The sequence below is a fragment of the Tubulanus polymorphus genome, chromosome 11 (genome assembly GCF_964204645.1).
Source record: "Tubulanus polymorphus chromosome 11, tnTubPoly1.2, whole genome shotgun sequence".
Lineage (NCBI taxonomy): Eukaryota > Metazoa > Nemertea > Palaeonemertea > Tubulaniformes > Tubulanidae > Tubulanus > Tubulanus polymorphus.
In genome coordinates this window covers 5,399,833-5,420,339 of record NC_134035.1, presented here as the reverse complement: position 1 = coordinate 5,420,339, position 20,507 = coordinate 5,399,833, and the positions used below count along the sequence as shown (strand labels likewise).

The 20,507-nt window shown below is 42.2% G+C and overlaps 5 protein-coding genes across 5 annotated transcripts; 3 read left to right on the top strand and 2 right to left on the bottom strand.

Moving 5' to 3' along the window:
* Positions 1 to 118: 118 nt before the first annotated feature.
* On the bottom strand, positions 119 to 2,584 carry LOC141912479 (GPI alpha-1,6-mannosyltransferase 2-like). Its single transcript, XM_074803706.1, has 3 exons — positions 2,480 to 2,584; positions 951 to 2,108; positions 119 to 465 (listed from the first exon to the last, which is right to left on the bottom strand). Exons 1-3 carry the CDS (start codon positions 2,543 to 2,545, stop codon positions 223 to 225), a joined length of 1,467 nt encoding a protein of 488 aa, XP_074659807.1. The 5' UTR covers positions 2,546 to 2,584; the 3' UTR covers positions 119 to 222.
* A 104-nt stretch (positions 2,585 to 2,688) lies between these two features.
* LOC141912761 (WD repeat domain phosphoinositide-interacting protein 4-like) lies at positions 2,689 to 7,108 on the top strand. Its single transcript, XM_074804148.1, has 10 exons — positions 2,689 to 2,817; positions 3,019 to 3,093; positions 3,216 to 3,320; positions 3,886 to 4,080; positions 4,616 to 4,695; positions 4,807 to 4,935; positions 5,297 to 5,388; positions 5,469 to 5,570; positions 6,008 to 6,126; positions 6,532 to 7,108. Exons 1-10 carry the CDS (start codon positions 2,772 to 2,774, stop codon positions 6,639 to 6,641), a joined length of 1,053 nt encoding a protein of 350 aa, XP_074660249.1. The 5' UTR covers positions 2,689 to 2,771; the 3' UTR covers positions 6,642 to 7,108.
* A 523-nt stretch (positions 7,109 to 7,631) lies between these two features.
* On the top strand, positions 7,632 to 9,081 carry LOC141912943 (5-hydroxyisourate hydrolase-like). Its single transcript, XM_074804378.1, has 4 exons — positions 7,632 to 7,739; positions 8,063 to 8,187; positions 8,659 to 8,797; positions 8,893 to 9,081. The coding sequence occupies exons 1-4, from the start codon at positions 7,632 to 7,634 to the stop codon at positions 8,980 to 8,982; spliced, it is 462 nt and encodes a 153-aa protein (XP_074660479.1). The 3' UTR covers positions 8,983 to 9,081.
* A 2,445-nt stretch (positions 9,082 to 11,526) lies between these two features.
* On the top strand, positions 11,527 to 14,982 carry LOC141912778 (uncharacterized). The gene is made up of 2 exons (XM_074804172.1): positions 11,527 to 11,646; positions 12,321 to 14,982. Exon 2 carries the CDS (start codon positions 12,338 to 12,340, stop codon positions 14,801 to 14,803), a length of 2,466 nt encoding a protein of 821 aa, XP_074660273.1. The 5' UTR covers positions 11,527 to 11,646; positions 12,321 to 12,337; the 3' UTR covers positions 14,804 to 14,982.
* A 503-nt stretch (positions 14,983 to 15,485) lies between these two features.
* LOC141912573 (protein inturned-like) lies at positions 15,486 to 20,397 on the bottom strand. Its single transcript, XM_074803859.1, has 2 exons — positions 20,276 to 20,397; positions 15,486 to 19,771 (listed from the first exon to the last, which is right to left on the bottom strand). The coding sequence occupies exon 2, from the start codon at positions 19,760 to 19,762 to the stop codon at positions 17,066 to 17,068; it is 2,697 nt and encodes an 898-aa protein (XP_074659960.1). The 5' UTR covers positions 19,763 to 19,771; positions 20,276 to 20,397; the 3' UTR covers positions 15,486 to 17,065.
* Between the last annotated feature and the right edge of the window lie 110 nt (positions 20,398 to 20,507).

Here is a 20,507-nt window from a genome sequence, read left to right as displayed (position 1 = left end):
AGTTGTTAGAATGACTTGTGGAAGATTCTCAGTCAGTAATCAGTGTTTTTCCGTTCAATCCTTGGAATATTTCTCGGGAATTCATTGCTCCACTTGTCTCCACAATGAAATAAACGATAATGCTCCATGTAGAAATATTAAGATTCATTTATTAGATCGTGGTCCCGATTTACTAATATTATCACAAAATATTACGTTTACGTTTTATTACTCGTCCAAAAGTTACGTCCATGGAAGAAAATTCACATGAAGAGCAGTTCCGATGGTGATGTAAATTATCGCGTAAATGAAAATCAGTTTAGTTTTAAAGTTGTTTTTATTCCAGTGCGTGATCTGCTGGATGATTCCCTTCAGTTGAGTTTCCTTATTTTTCTCGGACGTTTTTCTAGTCGGTGGTGATCGCGTAACGCGCGCTATATACCAGTACAATACGGGGCACGATGAAAACAAGAACCTCGTCAAAACCTGAAAAATATATTCATTATATATTGAATGGTTGAATCCAAATTAAGAGAGGAGAGGACATAGATGTGTAGTTTGAAAGAAATTTCGAGCTCCATTTGACTTGACTTGAAATGATCAGGGGCCGGTTCCATAGTCGAGACTTAAGTCCAAAAGTGGTCTTAAATCTTAAGACTGGTCTAAAGCTGTTAGATTAGCTCTATAACTAAAATAGTCTTAGACTAGTCTTAAGTCTAAGCCATGACTATGGAACCGGCCCTCTGATCAATCAACGGTTACTATCATGAGTTATCATATACTAAAGTAATCTATTATAGCCTGGGACCTGGAACAAACTGGGACCTGCAAAATACTTGACTTAGTCCGAGTAAAAGAACAGAAGAAATCAGAAAAAAACAATTTTTGTTCAAGTTAGGCGTTAGTTGACCAAGTCCTAGTTTTACCGTTACTCGAGATTTTCGAGCTCAAGTTCAATGATTATGTTTTACCTGAATATGCATGAAAAATATTCCGAACGACAGCAAAAATAACAGATGTACGACGTAAGGGTAGCAAGCGTCGGCGTAGAACTCTTTAAAAACGGTAACGTCCGTTTTCTTCTTCGCGGTCGACGCATCGCCCTGAATTCCGAATGTCAGGAAATATCTCGTCCGACGTTGAGCGTAATCCCAGATCAAACAGATGGATAAAACGATCACCGGCGTCGCTAGAATAAAGTTCGGAATTTGCTCGAATCGGTAATAACGCAGAAAACCGACGTCCCAGTGGACGTCTTGTACGTACGAGTACGATACGGGGATTTTATCGTAGCACCACAGCGAAAACGACGGAGGCATTTTATACGATCGTTCGTGTCCATATCGCAGAATGCGGTCGTCGATATCGAGCTTCGCGGCGCCGTCGTCGAAGCAGTAAATATTATACGCGTAAAACTGAAACAAACCCCACGGAATAGCGACCAGTAACAGACCGAATGAACTCCGAATCGAGATCCATATAATCGTTTTCGCAACGGCGCCAATTTTAGTTCGAGCGGTAATCGACCGGAGCAACGTTTCAAAATTGCGATAAGCGACGTAACCGCCGTTGACGAGTCCGTTTGATCGAGTCGCGGTGGACAGTCCTAGAATCAGCGGACCGGCGACGCCGCTCGAACCCGGGCTTTCGACGAGTAATAACCCGCGTAGAGTCAGATAGAAAAACAATGATTCGGAATACGAGGCCGACATGAATACCGACGCTGGATTAAAACAGAACATCACGACCGCCCGCTCGGCGAGATCCCTGTCCCCTAAAACGCGGACGCCGAGACTACGTAACAGTCCGGCGGATTTCACGAACACGACCGTATTTAAGCAAACCGCGCTGACTAACAGTACGTTCGGATACGATAAAAATGTGGTCAGCGGATAGAATAAAGTGTTACCGATTAATCGGACCAGAATCGGAAATAGAGGAAAGAACGCAAGCGTGTTCTCGTAAGTGTAACCGTGTTCGGCGACATGCAGCAGATAAACGGAATCCCATCTTCTGAATCCACCCAGCAGCGATTCAACGATCGAATCGGTTAGATTCGGTTTATCCGAATCAGACGGAGGATTGAATACATCAGGATTCAGATCAGGAATCAAACCATTGATAATTACCTGAAACGAGAAACATAAAGGTAATGACTGGTCTGACTACAAGGTAATCTAATGATAATGAGCAGGTTACCCCTCAGCCTCACTAGATCTTGTAGGAGAGGCCTATCCAAAACCATAGGTATAACCTATTTTTGATAAAAAATAGTCAGTAACCTGTCTTTGGGATAGTTTCACAGTCGGATATTTTCACAAACCAAAGTTGGTATTAGCCCATCCGATTGTAAAAGCTTACCAACGACGATTAGGTAACTAACTAGATAAAAACCAGACCAGAGCCCAGGCTTGGTTGCATTCTATTTTCTTAGGAGGACTGTTGATCACTTGATTATCACTTGATTATTAAAGAACAGCCAATCTTTAATCAATCTTACTTGAAATAAGAATAAAACTATGCGAGACAGCAAAGCTATCCGCTCCAATTCACTTAGAAAAAGCATCTTCTTCGCATTTTTCGTTAAAATTCACCAGTTGTCAAATTCCCAAATTTTTGGCTCAACGACCTTGATATTATACTGGGTATCTCGGACTCGGAATGCTGAAACTATGTGTAGGTGACAGCACGAGCCGGTAATAAGTTTTCACAATGTCAACAAATGGTTTCGCTATGAAAGAATTGTGTAATAAAACTATTTTCTAGTTGTTGACAAGCATCGAGTGAATGCGATGACGAATCGTAATGTGATCGGGCTTAGATTCAACCAGGATCATGGTAAATAACTTCATTCATTAAACCGTTTCCACGGCACAGGCCTGCTTGCCTAAAAAGGCCAACAAAGAAAGGCAAAAAAGCCAGCCTGAGGCCAGGGCCTTTGGCTGTGGGTCAACACTTTTTGTGTCAGGCCCCTGTGCGTCCAACCCCCACTGGTACTGCTCCTCTTTGCTGAAATGTCAGATTTTGCTAATTTTGCAGGTTGTTTTACATGTACAATGGACGCTGGGCTGAGAATATACAATGTGGAGCCCTTAACGCAAAAGCTAAACTTCGGTATGATAGGAAAGGATAGGCCTATCCAAAATTTTTGAATTGACCCAATCCTTATCCTGTGATTTCGTATCATCGGCGCTGTAACTTAAAAGTACTATGAAATTCCATTTGATATTTTGCAGGAGCTGATGTCGTGGGCAGTTTATCTCAAGCCGAAATGCTCTACAGGACAAACCTCCTCGCTATTGTGGCTGGCGGACAGACGCCGAAATTTGCTGAAAACACTGGTATGCTTTAAACCGTCGTTTGAAATGACTGAATGCCCTGAGTAGAGTGATATTCGTCAGTTCTTTAGTGAAATTCTTCCAATTATTGATTGTCCAGGCTTTCCTAAAGCCTTAAGTAACTAGTCTAAATACCAGACAATGTAAAGCTAGGGTTCCCCTACCGACGCTACGCCAAACTGTTAAATATATGTAAATTCCTGTTTCTTGCAATGCAAAACCACAGATTTTAGTCCACAATCAATGCTAATTTTAGGAACAATGGCTAGATACTAGACTGAGCTGTTGTTGCCAAAATCTATTGTCGGGGTACCTGTACATTTTTTGGTGTTCAGAGCTCAGTTCGACAGTTGTGAGTTAGAGTTAACTCTGAGCTAAAATCAATTCATTTTCAATGAGTTAACCCTGAGTCTAATCTTAACTCAGAACTGTGGAACTGGATCCAGACTAGTTTCCCTACCTATTCAACTAACTTAGACATATAGGCTATACCTAATTGAAAGTTGAGAACAGTAACCCCGGCACTATCAGATTGATTACCGTACATTCTCTCCTTTTCAAACTTCAGTAATAATTGTTGACGACGCTCAGAAGGAACAGCAGAGGAAGATCGTAATGGAATTGACGTTCTCTCAACCGGTGATAGCCGTACGAATGCGTAGAGATCGACTCATCGTTGTATTACGCAATCAGCTTCACGTATTTACGTTTCCGAACAATCCTCAAAAACTTTGTAGCTTCGACACGAGAGATAATCCTCGTGGTGAGTGTAACTATGATCGATTCGTAATATACAGATTCTTCTGTGGTGAAAATTGTATTGATACCCTCGATATGCAGTTCTATATATCTTCTTACATCTGACTTGTGGATACAAATCCGCTATAAAAAAATATAGAGGTTCGACTACAGAATCAGTGGCCCCAATTCTTAATGACAACACAGTTGAAAAATTAGTTGATTGGAGTGCATTGAATTTAATTCATCAAAAAACAACTAGTAATTTTGAAGAAACAGAAAATCTCATCTGCATATCTCATAGGTATAAGATGGGTTGTGTTTAGATTAGACTAGGAGAGCTTTGAGAATATTTTGCTATCCAAGTTTAAACATAAACCAATCACATAACTGAGATATGTAGATGTACATTTTCTGTATCTTAAAAATTAGTTAATTTCTTCAAAATAAGTTAATTTTGAATGTTTTATTAACTTAACTCAAACCTTTAATGACAACTTTGGAACCGAATTCAGTGAATGGTTTTTAAACCGAGCGTGGGTATATTGCTATTTTGATAGGGTTATGTGAGGTCAGCCCATCTTTAGAACGCCAGATTGTCGCATTCCCCGGTTACAAGTGCGGAAGTTTACAATTACTGGTAAGAAGTTTTACGTTTAAGCCATTTTCTGACAATTTCTAGATGCTTTTCCGACATATCGATTACATATTCAACAAGATGCGTTTATATCATTGTTGTTGTTGTTTGAAGGATCTTAGCGATGTTTCCGCTGTTGAAAGTGTGTCGTCGAGTCCCGTTACGATAAATGCTCACCAAGGAGACCTCGCGTGTATCGCCATTAATCAACCCGGAACGATGGTCGCAACAGCTTCAAATAAAGTGAGTACAGGAATATAGATTCGTCCATGTAACAAGCACAGGTTAACATGACCGGTAGACTGATAGTAACCTCAGTACCGGTATTTCAGAGTGAATGAACAAAACACGCAGTTGATTTTTTTTCTGACAGTTTCGAATTTTTTTAGATTAAACTACTATATTTCTCTGATGATGGAGTTTAGTCAAAACCGTAAGAATAAATAGTTATATCATCAACTGTGGGTTTAACTCAAGGTTATCTTAAATCTACCTTTGAACAACTGGCAAAATTGGAAAAAGTTTGTCATACCCGGATTGTTTATGAGTTTTGTCATTTAAAATGTTTAGCGATTGATTGATCGAAGTGTGGTGTTTTATTCAGGGTACATTGATTCGTGTATTCGATATAACTAAGAAAGAAAAGCCTCAACTGCTAGAACTGCGAAGAGGAGCCGATCCTGCTACACTCTACTGGTCGGTAAACAACTTCTCTAGTACGATATAACCGCGAAACATTTTGAGGTTATTTCATTTCGATTCCATTTTCGTTGCAGCATTAATTTCAGTTTAGATTCGTCGTATTTGTGCACGTCCAGTGATAAAGGGACCGTGCATATATTCGCCATCAAAGACCAACGACTGAATAAGCGTTCAACGTACGTAAAATGAATGATACTTTCCGGGTGGAGTAGTGGGTAGTGGAGAGGTTTCTGGTGCTGCTGCTACTTCACTGGCCTCATGACATATATAATCATGATCCAGTTCCACAGTTTTGAGTTGGGGTTTGGGTTAAAATTAGTTCATTTCTATTGAGTTAACTCTTAACTCAAATCCTATATCAGAACTGTGGAACTGGATCCTTATGTATTCTGAGTGTAGAAGTTAATGAACGATCCCACAAAAAAAAACCCAAAAAAATTTCAACTGTTTCTCTGATTAAGATTAATCTCCAAACCGTTAGAATAATGAATTTAAGGAGATATCATCAGTTGTGGAACCATTCATCATTTGAATGAACACTTTAAAATTGCATCTAAAAACATTGTTGTATTTCTCCGAGGTACTAAAGCAAGCATTTGTTTATATTTTGCAGTTTTAAGAAGATGGGATTTCTCGGTCAGTACGTCGAATCTCAATGGGGATTAACTAATTTCACTGTACCCGTAGAATGTGCGTGTATATGCGCTTTTGGACCTGGAAACACTGTGTACGGTGAGTACAGTCGACCAGTTAATCTGAATATATCAATCTGGTTGATCAGATCAAGTTGGGGGAGGTGTCTATTGTGGTGAAATAAACATATGAAAATCTAATTAATTCACCTGTCTACATTAATTCCTCGTAAATGAAAATGTTAATTGATTAGGCTAAAAATGAAATACCTTGTTTCCCCTAATCGGCCTGGTCAATTTGTAAATCACAATAAAAATTTCTTTATCAGTTATTTCTGTAAATGCTGGGTCTGTTAAGTTAGCTTGACCATGATTTAGAATTAAGTTATTTACAGGGTATTAAGGTGACTGGTCGGAAAAATTCTTAAGCCAAGCAGAAATGAGAAGGTACGGTATCAATTTTCTTTGCCTTAGACTTTTAAAGATTTTATTTTGGATTTTTCAGCGATCTGCGTTGATGGAACTTTCCACAAATACATGTTTACTCCTGAAGGAACGTGTAATAGACAGGCATATGATGTCTATTTAGATGTTGGTGATGACATGGACTTCTAAATAGAACAGTAAACCGAGGAATAAAACCAAAAACTAAAACGTGATGAAAGGGAAATTTTGAAGAAAAAAAAACTGTTGTTTATCTATTTATCCGTAAATACTATGCGCGATTGGTAAAATATGTTAATATGAACCTGGCTACATGAAAATCGGATTTGTTTTTGCTGCGATAAAATATTTATGAATTATTGTTTGTACATAATGTATATGTTGTTGTCTTTCACTTGTTTATTTTATTGTGAATCGTAATAAGATTAATAAATTATCATTATCGACTAAATGTGTAGAATTATTGGAATTTTCAGCGAGATTCTCCTCACAAAATTCTTCCTGAAAGGAGAATTACCGTTAGATTTGATTTTCTCACGAAGACAAGGGCCGTGTGAACAAGGTATCAATTTTTTAGCCTAAAACACGCAGGAAATTGTGTTGAATATTTAGCACAGAAAACCCGCTAATAAATAACTTGTTCTATTCTAATCAGATATTGTTCAGTCGTTTTTTGTTTGTTCGCTGAAACCTTTCATTTCAAGGACGTCAAAACCTCGAACTTTTCTTGTTGTTCTACTTCGACTTAATTTCCACGAATAAGAAAAGTTTTTCATGAATGGAACCATCCAATACATGTAAATAAAAATGTCATTAGCGGGGAAGGTGCACAAAACAAGTCCTGATAATTCAATACTTCAGTGCCCTGGATAATTGTTTGAATATCTAAAATTAACATGAATTTCGCATTATTATGACAGGGTTCTGATGATCTATATTTGTTTCCAAACATACTTCATTATAGTTCGTATCGTTGACCAATAGAAGCAGGTCGCATTAATTCTTATCGCTTGAGAAGGGGCATTACTGGATGCCATTGCCATTGATCGATCGGATAAAGTTTGAACGATCATACTTGTTGCAATCATCGCGGGAAAGTTGACGAAAATATATTTGTTATCGTTAACGAATAACGTTCATATCTCGTGTTAACCTAGAAGTATGGCAATCGCTTCACGACAAGGTATTATAGTAACAGCGGTACTGACGTGTATTTTATACATTACTGGAATTGCTGTGACACTCGGACTTATTCTGCCAACTGGAAAGGTAAGACCGAACGATATACACACAAATGTTTCCTGGGTTGAATTATAACGATTCAGATTCTATTCAAACAACTAAAAATATGATAATCGTTAAAACGGACGGACAGCAATTATCAGGCAATATTCAATGCAGTGCATGTATTAGGAGTTCACAGTGTATACCAGCAGTACTGCTGTTGGTATCATTACACACATAGCAGGATATCAAATGGTCACAACTGAATATTGTGGAATTTCTGGAATGAATTAACAACACTAAATCTACGTTATCATTATTGCTTCGTATTTGTTTTTACGTGCATGATCCCATCTGATCTGTTCCAGTCGAATATGTCGAATCCGCTAACGACCCACGTGTTGGATACGTCCATCGGTAAGCCGGCTAACGATTTACCAATCAAACTCTTCTACGACACTCCTAATATCGGTTGGAAGCTTCTATCTGAAGGGTAAGTCGTCGAGAGGCAGTTTCTTATGTAAATCCTTTTCTAGTTCTTTATATATACAATTAAACTCTTGAATGTTTGAAAATTAACTTGAGATTGAGATACATCTGGACCCAGACAATCTAACGGAGCTTTCGAGATCACTGATATATCAAGTTGTGTTATCATTATCAAGCTATGCGTGATAGTATGCGATAATCAGTGTGCCACAATCTATATACCCAACCGTGAAACTATAGGGCTCAGTGTGTGTCACTAAGTGAATAATAGGCATTGTCGCCATATGGTTTGAAATATTTGATTGGCAATTTTGACCCAGCGCTGTTTTGTGGACTTTCTCGGTGTCATTGCAATGTCAAAATTATAAAACTATTTAAAATAGCATATAAGTGCCCAACTTAGTCAAACTTTGTCATTTCTTTTTTCATTATGACTACAGTCCACCAACCCCAAGTCCAACTTTTTTTATTACAGAAAAACGAACTCCGACGGCCGATTGCCGAACCTGATAACGGACCCAGGAACATTCGTTAAAGGAACCTACAAACTGTATTTCGACACAGCATCCTACTTCAAACAGCAGAATATCACTGGGTTTTACCCATATGTTGACGTAAGTAGTCCGAAGTAAGGAGAAGAACACAATACGGGCTTAAATTCCCCTAATTCTTTTTGTAAAGCACGATGGGATTTTAATTCTATTTACAGATTGTATTTGAAATAACGAGTCCAGGAGAACACTATCACGTACCGTTACTATTGAATCCATACGGATATTCTACATATCGCGGCAGCTGATCTTCCTCCAACTCCAGTTATTCAGGGCATCATCATCATCATAATCATAATCTAACCATGTAATATTGTATAATTAAACTCTTAACGAATTTACAAATGAATAACAGACGATTTTGTTTTTGTTCAACTGCAATTTCCGTCAATGGAGTTTGGCCTTTTTCTATCTCTCAAAATTTTGTTGCCGTTGGAGTTTGGAAAAGCCCAAACATTACTTTGTGTTTGATTGTATAGTCAAGACTTCTACGTGTATGACGGTCACGTTTTCAGTCGAATTTTCCCCGAAAATTCCGCAGATATTTCCGTCTTTTCCGCTTCCTTTGGTCGTTACTACGATGCGTTAAACAACAATGATGAATGTTTGGACGACCGGGAATGTCCGCCATTCCTTGATGTGCTCTATGATTCAAATCCTCTAATAATCTATTTAAATCTTAAATGGTTATGCTTTAAAAGGCTTCCAAATAAGCAAGGTAAATATATAGAAGCCATCCGATATTCGTGTTAGGATTTTTTTTCGTTACGCAAACTTTTCTAATTTCCATTCTTAGGTTGGAAGCTGTGCGAATTTTGCAATAATGTCAGCTCAAGACGGCATCGCTCTTCCAAATATTACACTTTCAAGTAACGATGGCCAACATTCAAAAGGAAATGAACTGTACAGTTCGCGAGACGAACCTCATTCGGCTGTCGGTGATCAACCTATATCATCAGACGATGAAATACCGAAGCACATTCGCAAAAAGGCGGTTATACTTCTTTCCTACGGTATCATATCATTAGGATCGGCGGGAGTTATTGTGCCGGTGTTGGGGTTGGTAGTACCGCAGGCTGGCGTGGCCCGGCGAGTTTGGTGGCTTACTCTGTTCGTCGGAATTTTGCACGAAGCTGTCGGATTTTTGGGAATTCTAGCGGCCAAATACAACTCTCGACGTTACATCGTAGCCTGCATGGCGACCAGTGTCATCGCCAGTGTTTTTGCATTCTTAGTTTTAGCGCTATCAGCGTACTACGCCGCACTTCTAACCCAATACACTGGCGACTTTTCGGAATTGATGACACCTTACACGATCGCTATAACTTGTACTTTAGTATATTTGTTTCTTATATTCTGCGATATCGTACAAGCAGCGCAGGTTTCTCAGACACCGGCTGAAGAGGATCAGGCTGAAAAATATATATTTGCTTGGGAAGAGAGACCGCCGACTGTCGAATAGTAGAGTGCTGGGTACCACATCGGCGCAGAAAACAATCAGTAATTTGACCAATGAAAAATAAACAAATATATCATGAATATTTATATTGTACAATTTGATTGTAACCGGGCACCAAAGACAAAGAAGGGAAGCCCCAGCGGCTCGAGTCGATCACCTTCACGGTTAGGTATTGCAGCGATTAATGGCCCTTTCATAAACTATCGACCAATATCCCGATTCAAATTAACTTTTCCACTTTTTAAAGATGTTTTAAAAGTAGAAAGAAATTACAAAGTATCAGGGACTGATCCAGCACCACTGACGGTAGCGCGGCAACTTATAAGGGCATAATCCACGACAAAGGAGGGGTGTGGGGTCCTCCAATAGAAAATGTTGAAGATTTACTGGGGTTTTTTTGGTGTAAAAGTTTACACTTTAAGGATTGATGGAGCTAGACAAAGAGCGCTTTTGGGGGTTTTTTCAAAATTGATGGACTGAACACCGTCCGAATGTGCCTTATATTATAGTGTTAATCTCGGCCTCTCGTCAAAAACTGTGCCCTTTTTCTACATGGGATTGATAGACGACTAAATATGCCTCTCTTTACTTAGGGGATGAAAATGAAAAACGGTAGCACGTCGTGCCTGCGGGGCTTTGTCTGAATCCGCGCGTGAGTTGTGCAGATTCAGCGCTTTCGGCCCGCGTGCTATAACGAGCTGTATATTTCTTACCGTAAAGTGTTGCCCCTATGTAAAACGATAGCGGGAAAAACGGGAACTAACTTTTTACTCACCTGCCAGACACTTTTTACAGGCATAATGGACGAACTATTTACCAATTTGCGGGCCGAACATAGAAGATATTCGCGAAACAGCACTAAACTACACGGCAATCATTTCTATTGCAAATTATTTTTGAAAATCTAATTTGTTTTGAAGGGAATAGAGGATGACAAGGCCCGATCCTCTTTGTTCGACATCATTTTTTTCACAATTCATTTGAAGCAGAACTTTTCAACAACAAAATGGTAGTGACACCGTGTAACCGGTGTAAGGGCAGAAGACTTTTCGTTAAAATGTTCTACGAAAATGGAAAAGTTATTTGGAACACAAATTCATATAGTCCGGCCCGCAAATCGGTAAATAGTCCGTCCACTGCTTCAGTAAAAAGTGTCTGGCAGGCGAGGAAATAGTTAGTTCCAATTTTTCTCGCTATCGTTATACGCAGAGACAGCACTTCACGGTCGAGATCTGTCACGGTTCACCGTGTATAACTGTGGCATGTGAGTAATTTCGATGATTGATTGTAGCTACACTACAACGAATTTGCCTTATTCGTGTCTGAACAAAAACAAAAATAATCGAGAGGATTGATATCTGGCGTTTGATGAACGAATCGATGAATTTTAAGGTTAATTGATGATTAACTGTTAAGATACAGTTCAGTTCTCAGCTGCGTCTGAATCAAAGAAGTAAGTAATGTCTTTCTCAATCTCTTCACAATCACAGTCAGTGTTTTTGATTGAATTTGATATTTTTGTTGACTCACAGACTTTGGAGCGACTGAGTATTTCGCAACAACAGTAAATAGGCATGGGTGGCCTCAAAGTCTGCAGTCAAAGTAGTCAGTTAAAATGGCAATCACAACTTGAAAGTCTAGTGATACCCCACTAATAAAGTACTGCATCAGTCTATAACATCAATGCATATTATATGCTTAAGCTCGGTCATCCTTATTACCGAGATGACGTTTTTTACCGAGATCAACCGAGATGACATGAAATATAACATATTTATTTAGGTGCGATTCAAGAATAGGGGACTCTATAGCAATATATATGTAGTGATAGTAATCAATTAAGTAATAATATTAGTAATTGATAATGATGATATAGTAATTAATGATGATTAGGGAACTAAACCTAACCCTAACCCTAATCCTAACCCTAATCCTAACCACTAGTCCCCTATTCTTGAATCTTACCTTTATTTATTCCTTATCGATTTTAACAATTGACATCATATATCATATCAGTAATAAGGATGACCCCTTAAGCTTATGCAGTCACATCAGCCCATCAAGCAAAACCACACGAGTGTTATTTATTAATCATTCATGATAATGATAATTCTTGTTTATTTATAGAGATCTGATATTGCAATATGACGCTGGCTGGTAGTGAGAGGAAACAGTATCTCGGCGGTCTCTACTACGCCGTACAGACCGGCAACGTTAATCTAGCGAGACAATTCCTGAAAACCGGAATCGACGTCACGTTGAGACTGAGCCCGAATCGTACGACCGAGTCGCTGATGTATTTCGCGATGATTCGCGACGATCCGAAAATGATGCGCCTTCTACAAAAATCGGAATCCGACTATTACGGCGTGACGATCGCGACGCGTAAACACTCGCTGCTCAAAGACGCCGTACGTCATAAAGCTCGCAATATCGTACTCGAATTACTTAAACTCGATTGTTGGGATTTACCGAAGTATAGAGTCGACGCCGCTGGTAAAGACGATCAGAAATGTTTGGTCGACGGACGGACAGAGGATGGACAGTCGATAGACGGAATGTTGACAGACGGACTGTCGACGGACGGAGAGTTACCGATGAACGCGGAACCGCAAAAACTAGTCGATATTCTCGAATCGCGTTTCGAGTCTCCGCCGAATTTAGGCGATCTGATGGACTTCCCCGAGTTGTACGGCTGCGAGAAATACGAAATGGCGCGTCGGATTCTGCGTTGGCGCGGGCGCACGCTCGCCGAGAACGGCGGTCAATTCATCGACCAACGACTGACCGAGTTGATGATCTGCGAGGCGTGCAGCGAGGACTGGACCGACGTTCTGGACGAGTATATAAAAAACCGGGACGTGTTCGAGGACGCGATGAACGGGTTCATAGTCGGGTTGTCGATCACGCTCGGGTACGCGGCGCGAGGTTGCGCCCGCATGCTACTCCCAATCGTCGGACCCGGCTCGTATCTCGACTATCTCTACATACTTTGTTTATTCGATTGCGTCGACGATTTAAAGATGGCGACGTTGAACGCGGCGGATTACGCGATTCTGCTGCGCGAGAGCACGAATTTCGGCTCGGTGAACGCGGTGAAATACCTGCTGTCGCTTGATATACCGTCGAACGTCAAACTCGAGGATCTGCTCGCCGAAACACTGAAGGCTAAATCGCCGAGCGCCGATCTCGTTCGATTCCTCGTCGAAAGAGGCGTCGACGTCGCGCGCGAGATGGAAAATCATTTTCTCATCAAAGACGTCAAACAGAAATTCGTGTCTCCGTTGACGCTTGCGTGTCGAAACGGAAACGTCGAGATTGTTCGATTGTTGTTGGATGCCGGGGCGACCGAAGATGGAGGCGCCGAGTACACAGCGTTCCACGCCGCGTGTGATGCCGACTCGGTCGAAATCTGGCGTCTTTTATCTAGTAAATTCTCGACGGACGCGAGCGACGTCGTCGAGTATTTGTTGTACGCGTGTTTGAAAGCGCGACCAGAGATGACGCGAGTTTTGCTGAAACTAGCCGACGTCAATTCGTTCGACCCGGCGACCGGCGACACGCCGTTGATCCGTATCTCGAAAACCGACTCGAAATCGACGGACGACGCGTCAACGGTTTTCGAGATGTTGATCGCGGCCGGGGCGCTGGTTACCGGTTGTAATCACGACGGTATTTCGGCGTTGATCGCCGCGTGTCGAGCGCGGAATCTGAAACTCGTCGATCGTCTGCTCGAGTTAGGAGCCGAAGTTCACCGTCGAAACGTCGTTCACGTTTTCTCATTCGACGTCGATTACGACGATAAAAGCGACGTCGTCGTCATCGGCTACGACGACGAGTATCTGATGGATTTCAATCGCGAGCTGTTGTCGTCGGTTCGCACGATCGTCACGCGATTACGACATTTACAGGCGAGGTTTCTGATCGACGCGATCACGATCGCTGTTTTACGCATCGCCGACGACAAACAAAAAGTCGAACGGTTTTTTCCGACGTTTATGTATTTGTTGAAGCTACATCCGGAGTCAGTAGCGAGCGGACTGCTGTCGAAGGGGATGTGGAAGATTGAAACGGTCGCCGCTCTTGATGCCAAGAACCAGTTGACGTCGGCGCAACTCTGCGAAATTCTCGACGTCGTTTTCGATTATTGCTCGTACGCGGAGAAGTGTTCGTTTTTCCAGTCGTTCGAGCGTCACTTGTTCCAATGGCGCAGCCACAATCCGTTTATTCTGTCGTACATTGTGCGTAAGCTGTGCGGGATTCCGTATCGCTTCAGCGGCAACACGCTTGCGTTCCAGGGCGTGCTTCACGACGGCGCTTTCGTTCGATTGTTGCTCGATTGCGGTTGCCACGCGGCCGACGTGAAGTCCGTTTTCAAATACTGGTTCGGCGCGAACGTTTTCGAGTCGCGGCCGAGGGTTCGATTGCCGTCCGAGCGTCTGGCGTACATCGAACGTGTGAGACGCATCGTTTCGAAACCGGGGAATTTGCAGGTTTTGTGTCGCGTGAAAGTAAGGAATGTGATTTTTCAATCCTCCACGAACGTAGCCGATGTAATCTCTAATTTACCGATACCATCGCATATGAAAGACTACATAGCTATGCTTTAGTCAAGTGAATCAAGCTGGAAATATCTGTAATTGTGTCCGAATCTTTGTTTACCAGTCATCATTTCTAAGGTTGAATCTAACATCAGAAATTACGGTAATTTGAACCGAGTTTATTTATTTGTGTCTGACCAAACGCGAATGTTACTTTTTATCCTATGTTTTTAAGATTAACTTTTTTCTGATGTATCGCAATAGTTTAAGTGAAATTATTTAATATTTTATCGATGCTTTTTTTATTTAAAAAAATAAAAGATATTTTTTCCCACTTCAAAAACTGTCGTTTGACGAGTCTTGTTTTCATGCATTTGATTCTGCATTTTGTTTATGTGCCACTTTGGGGTTCACATTATGTCTGTTGATGTTTGTTGATGATATCAACTTTTTCCAGACCTGTTTGAACTTTTTCTTGATACTTAGTAAGAAAAGAGGGCAGACTTTTTCTCAATCATTCCAGAGATCCTTGTAAGCTCATCTAGTGACCACCCTGATATATTGAAATAACATACGGCAACTTGCAGCTCATCTTGTCCAGCATTTCACCAGTTTCCAAGCAGGCAGTCCCTTCCAGATAAAATGATCCCAGCAGAAAAAGACAAATCTGCATCAGTAATGCATCAAATATTTTGTTTCGGTCATTTATAAAGTAATAATAATAATTTATTCAACTATAATATATATCATAATATAATAAGACATAATAAGTACGCGAGTACAAAATGAATTTATATGTACAAAAAATATTAGCAAAAAGATGAAGCAGCACAGACGTTTAAATTAACAATTGTACATAAAATGTATCTATTATTCGAGAAAAACTCCTCCATTTATTTAACAAGCGTACAACAAATAGTAACTTCATATTGACTGGTGTACCGGTATTTGAAAAATTTATTGGCAAGTCACAAAGACATGTTTAATAATTGAAGCCGAGTAGAACGCACTCAATTCGGATGACTAGGAACTGCCCAGGTTTCTTCGAATTAAGTAAAATCCGAATTATGAATAATAGTTTACAAGGTTCTAGGTTAAACGGACCAAATATTTCATCCGAATTAAGTGAAAATCCAGATTTAAAAATCCGATTTAGGCGAGTTCTACTGAACATTCCTTCAATCAATAATGTCTGCACTTCATTAAATCCCCCTACATGAAACCATGCACTCTTATTAAGAAACTGATTTGAACCTGCCAGAATAGATTTGGCATCTCTCAACCCCTCCCTCCAACGATATTATCATACCGGGTACTTGAATTCAAAGTACTGGGTACATTGTTTCTGTGGCAAAGATATCCATTTCATGAAGTCCCCCTACAAGACATCAAACTGATGATTTTCAAGAACCTGCCAGAATAAATTTGGCATCTTCTATCATCAAACCCCCTACTAATGACATAATCATCGAACTCGAATTGAAGTACATTCTTTCTGTGGCAAAGATATCCACTTCATGAAGTCCCCCTTTATGGCATTATATTCTTAATTTGCTACTTAGGCGTAAGAAAATTTTGCATCTTCTATAAAATCACCTATGACATCATCATCTAACTTTCTACTATACGTAAACTATTTCTAATGATTCAATAAATGAACGTATTAATTCTAATCCACTATTTTCCACGCCAATAAAAGATGAAATTATATACACAATAATGAATGCAATGAGATAAGTTCCATCTACTGCGCGGTAGATTATGAATAGCTGCCCACCGTATATAATCCCTTCAATCATTCTACACAGAGGCGACCAATCAATTCAATACTGAGATCAAATACTGTACTATGATATACGCATGTAAAACCAATCCTACAGACTGCAGAAAACTACGGAGAATTTACATCGATTCGATTCTATTTGAAAAAGTGGACGGATTTTGAAATACAGAGGCTACGTTTTCCATGGCAGCAACATTTATCATAGGATGAAGTAAGTCACAAATTCACTGAGAATGATAGAATGAATTTCTAGGCTACCTCACATCATGACATGTTGGCTTGATGCAAAAAACCTCTTTTAGTTAAAGTGCATGGAGAACCTAAGATTTAAAAGGCCGAATTCGAATCGAAAAGTTTATTCAATAAAGTTTACAATACAGGGCCTATATAACCTCGCGGCCAGGTTCATAGACTGGTACCTTGGGGCTAAACTCGATTCATTTTCAATTAGGTTCAAGTTAATACCAGTCATAGATAGGCATATGAGTTTTATCGAGTCATTGAGTGAACCAAGAGAACAATATAGGTCTTCTTAAAACCCGTGAGCTTTAGAGACCAGTTCCGAATTTCAACTGGAATATCAATTCGACGATATGTTGCGGAATCGACTCGTGGAAACAGAGATAAACTTCGCGTCGATCGACGGCATCGCGAATCATCCGCCCGACGACCCAGTAGCACATCGTCGGCGGCGATCGTTTCGCGTCGCTCCAACGCTCCGGTTCGCACTCGAATAAAACGCCTTCTTCGTAGACGTCGCCGAGAGGGCGACCGTCGCGCGACGGATCGCCGTCGTCGTTACCCGACGGAAAGCGCGTTTTTATCCGTTGACAACACGCGGCGAAGTTCTCGACTAATCGTTTATACGACGGTTGAAAGTTCGAATCGACGTTCAACGGACACAAAATGAGTCCGTCCGTACGTTCGACGTTCACATAATGGAACAGAACGTTCTCGAGACCGCTCGTCAGTTTCAGTTCGGGAACGTGTTCGTCGTGCGACGTTCGCGTTCCGTTCAGGTCGTAAATACTCGGCAGATTACGCGTTTGTTTCTGATTGCGAAACAGCGTACCGCTGGCGCCGCTAGCCACCGATTCGTTCGAGCCAGCCGAACTACGTTGACTCATCCCTCGTACGAGCGGTACCGGTGGCGCCGCCACGTTCGAGTTACTGCCGACCGATTGTAGACTATCGGCGTCCGACTCGCGTTCGCCGACGCTGCTGCCGGAGACGCTCGCGCGACGCTGCGACGAGTTCGGAGAACCGCGCTTCTTTAAAATCGATTCCGGCGGATTCTTCTTCGTCGGCGAACTCGGAATCGCGATTTTATCCAACGCCGTCGAACTGTCGCCGCGCGCGATCTTCGTGTTCGGGAAAAAGTTTTCCGGATTCGCCAACTGCGGAGTCGGCGGCTCGCGCAGTTTCTTATCGCACAAACCGGCGAGATCGACCGACTGCAAGTGAACGAGGGTCGCCTTCGCCTGGTCGACGTAGAACGGGTCCGGGGGAGGGTTACCGAGCGCCGGTTCGGCGCAGCCTCCCGTACGCAACGACACGCACAGTAAACTATACTTCATCCCGACGACTAAAAGAAAATGCCGACCGGGCGTTTCTTCATAACCGGGTACGAGCGCGCCGTTTTTCGAACTCGACGGAAAAACTTCCTTCCACACGATCAACTGACTGAGGAAACGATGGCGCGATAACGCCAGCAGGCAGTAGTAACGTACGTACAGGTTTATATCGGCGAGATCCGGCGCCGGCAAGTGACTCGCGATCAGGAAACCTTTATGATACAGACACGAACCGACGATCGAGTAACGACGACGAATTCCGTAGAAATCATCGGACATGTCGCCGAAATCGGCCGCTTCCAAATCGCTCAGAACGTTGTTAACGTCGACGCGCGCGGCGTCCGGTAAATTCAACCAGCGCACACCGTCCTCGACGTCGAGTAGGTTACGCAACGGCACGCGAAACGGGATTCCGCGCTTCGATAGTTCGTCGGGCAGCAATAAACGCTGGAATAGTAACGAGAATAAATGATCGACACGCGAGGGGGCTTCGTCATCAACGATCGGCGATTTAAACGCGTCCGACACAGAACCGAAGAGAAACGTCAGTAAACGAGTCGTCTGCTCAACGACGCTCGACAGTAGGGTCGCGGGTACTTTATCGGCGGGCGCCGCGATCACTAACACCTCTCTGCCGAAAACCCGGTGCCCGACATGAAGCGGGCGACCGTTGCAGACGATCGTCGAGTTACGCGCGTCCGAATCGGTCGCCTCTTTCAACATGTGACCGAGGCTGATGTACAGTCCGCACAACGACGCCACGTCCGAGTCCTTCTTCGGATATTTATACGCGATTTCCGAATCCGATTCCGAGTCCAGCGTCAGGTACATCGCGACGTGCGGCACCGTGTTGAGGATGTTATGAATCTCGGGCATCTCGAGTCCGTTCATGAACCGCACGAGGTTCTCGGTGTCGCGGTCGCGCCGCGCGATCGGCGACGTGATGTATGCCTCCTGCGCGAATCGCTGCAGCGTGATTCGAACGTCGCGCGCCGACCGAATCGCGCCGAGCGTCGCCGCTGCGTTGTCGGCGTTCACTTCCTGTCCGTCGATCTTCATCAACCAATCGCCGATCTTCACCTCGCGCGAACGCATCGCCTCTCCGCGCGGCGTTAAACCCTGCACCATGATGCGGCGGTCGTCGTTGCCGGCGAACGTTCCCGGCACGATCCCGAATAAACTCTCCATCGCCGTCGAACGGCGTCCGAAGTTATTTTTCTCCGGGTCGACGAACAGGCGAACCTCTTTTAGAATTCCCGACTTATCCTGAAACGTGACTCCGTGAATTCCCGACAGAACCTCGTCTATTTTCGGCCCGCCTCCGATTCCGTTTTTCAGCCGCTCCGTTATACTCTTACGAAACTGTTTCTTAAGATTTCCCGTCCAGCTCTTCGTCGTCGAGTTGCGATCATTTTTGTTTAATTGTTGCATCGCCGTCGTCACGGCGACCGACTGTTCTTCGATAGCGATGCTCGAAATCGGACCTCGCGACGGTTCGACGTAAAACACATCGCCGGTTTTACCGACGGACTCAGACCACGGCACGTCCTCCTCCTCGGCGCTGATATCATCTTCTGACTCGTCCAGATCGGATCCCGATGATGTCGGGTCAGTCAGCGACCCGGACGTGTCATGGTGGTCGATGTCCGCGATGTGATCTTCGTAAATCATTTTTGCTGCCTGAAGTAAATGAATGATTAAAACAAACGCCTTTAAACATAAAACATTAAATATCTATCGACTTATAAATTGACCTAGGCCTAAAACTTAATTGGCATGTAGAAATATTTTGCAGTACCAGTGGCAGATTATATAATTTTATACTTTGATAAACTTTTACGGGTCTTGACTTGAATCAACCACAGGGACTTGTCAAAAACCAGTTTTAATGCCCAACCCCTATATAAAAAACGTTTTTGAGGGATACTGGGTTGGTAGGGTTGAACCGTTCATTGATTGGTTTGGCCTCGGGTGTAGTAAGCAAGATATGGGTAAGATAAGAACGATTTTTTAACGAACGAATTTGGATAAAAAATCTTAAAAATTTAAGATTTGACTTACAAACCCGGAAGTGATTGATCAGATTATCCAAAAAAGTTGTTTACTACAAATATTTCGCAAAAAAACATCGCAATTTATGAAGAATCTGAGTTTATTTGGAGTTAGAATGAAGAGATCGTTTACCAGTGAATATAACCGCGTCGATTAGCGTTATCTAACTCCAGCTAGAATCCGATCATCTAAACTTCACTGAAAAATTTTGATCGGACATTGCGTTCTTCTTTTCGCGTTACTAACAACTATCCTGCACGAGCGCGGTGAACTCAGCGCCGCCCCAAGCCTTCATGAGGCCGAGGCTAAATTGAAAACAGTCAAATCAATATAATTTGTAGTTATTCCACCGAATTATCACAAA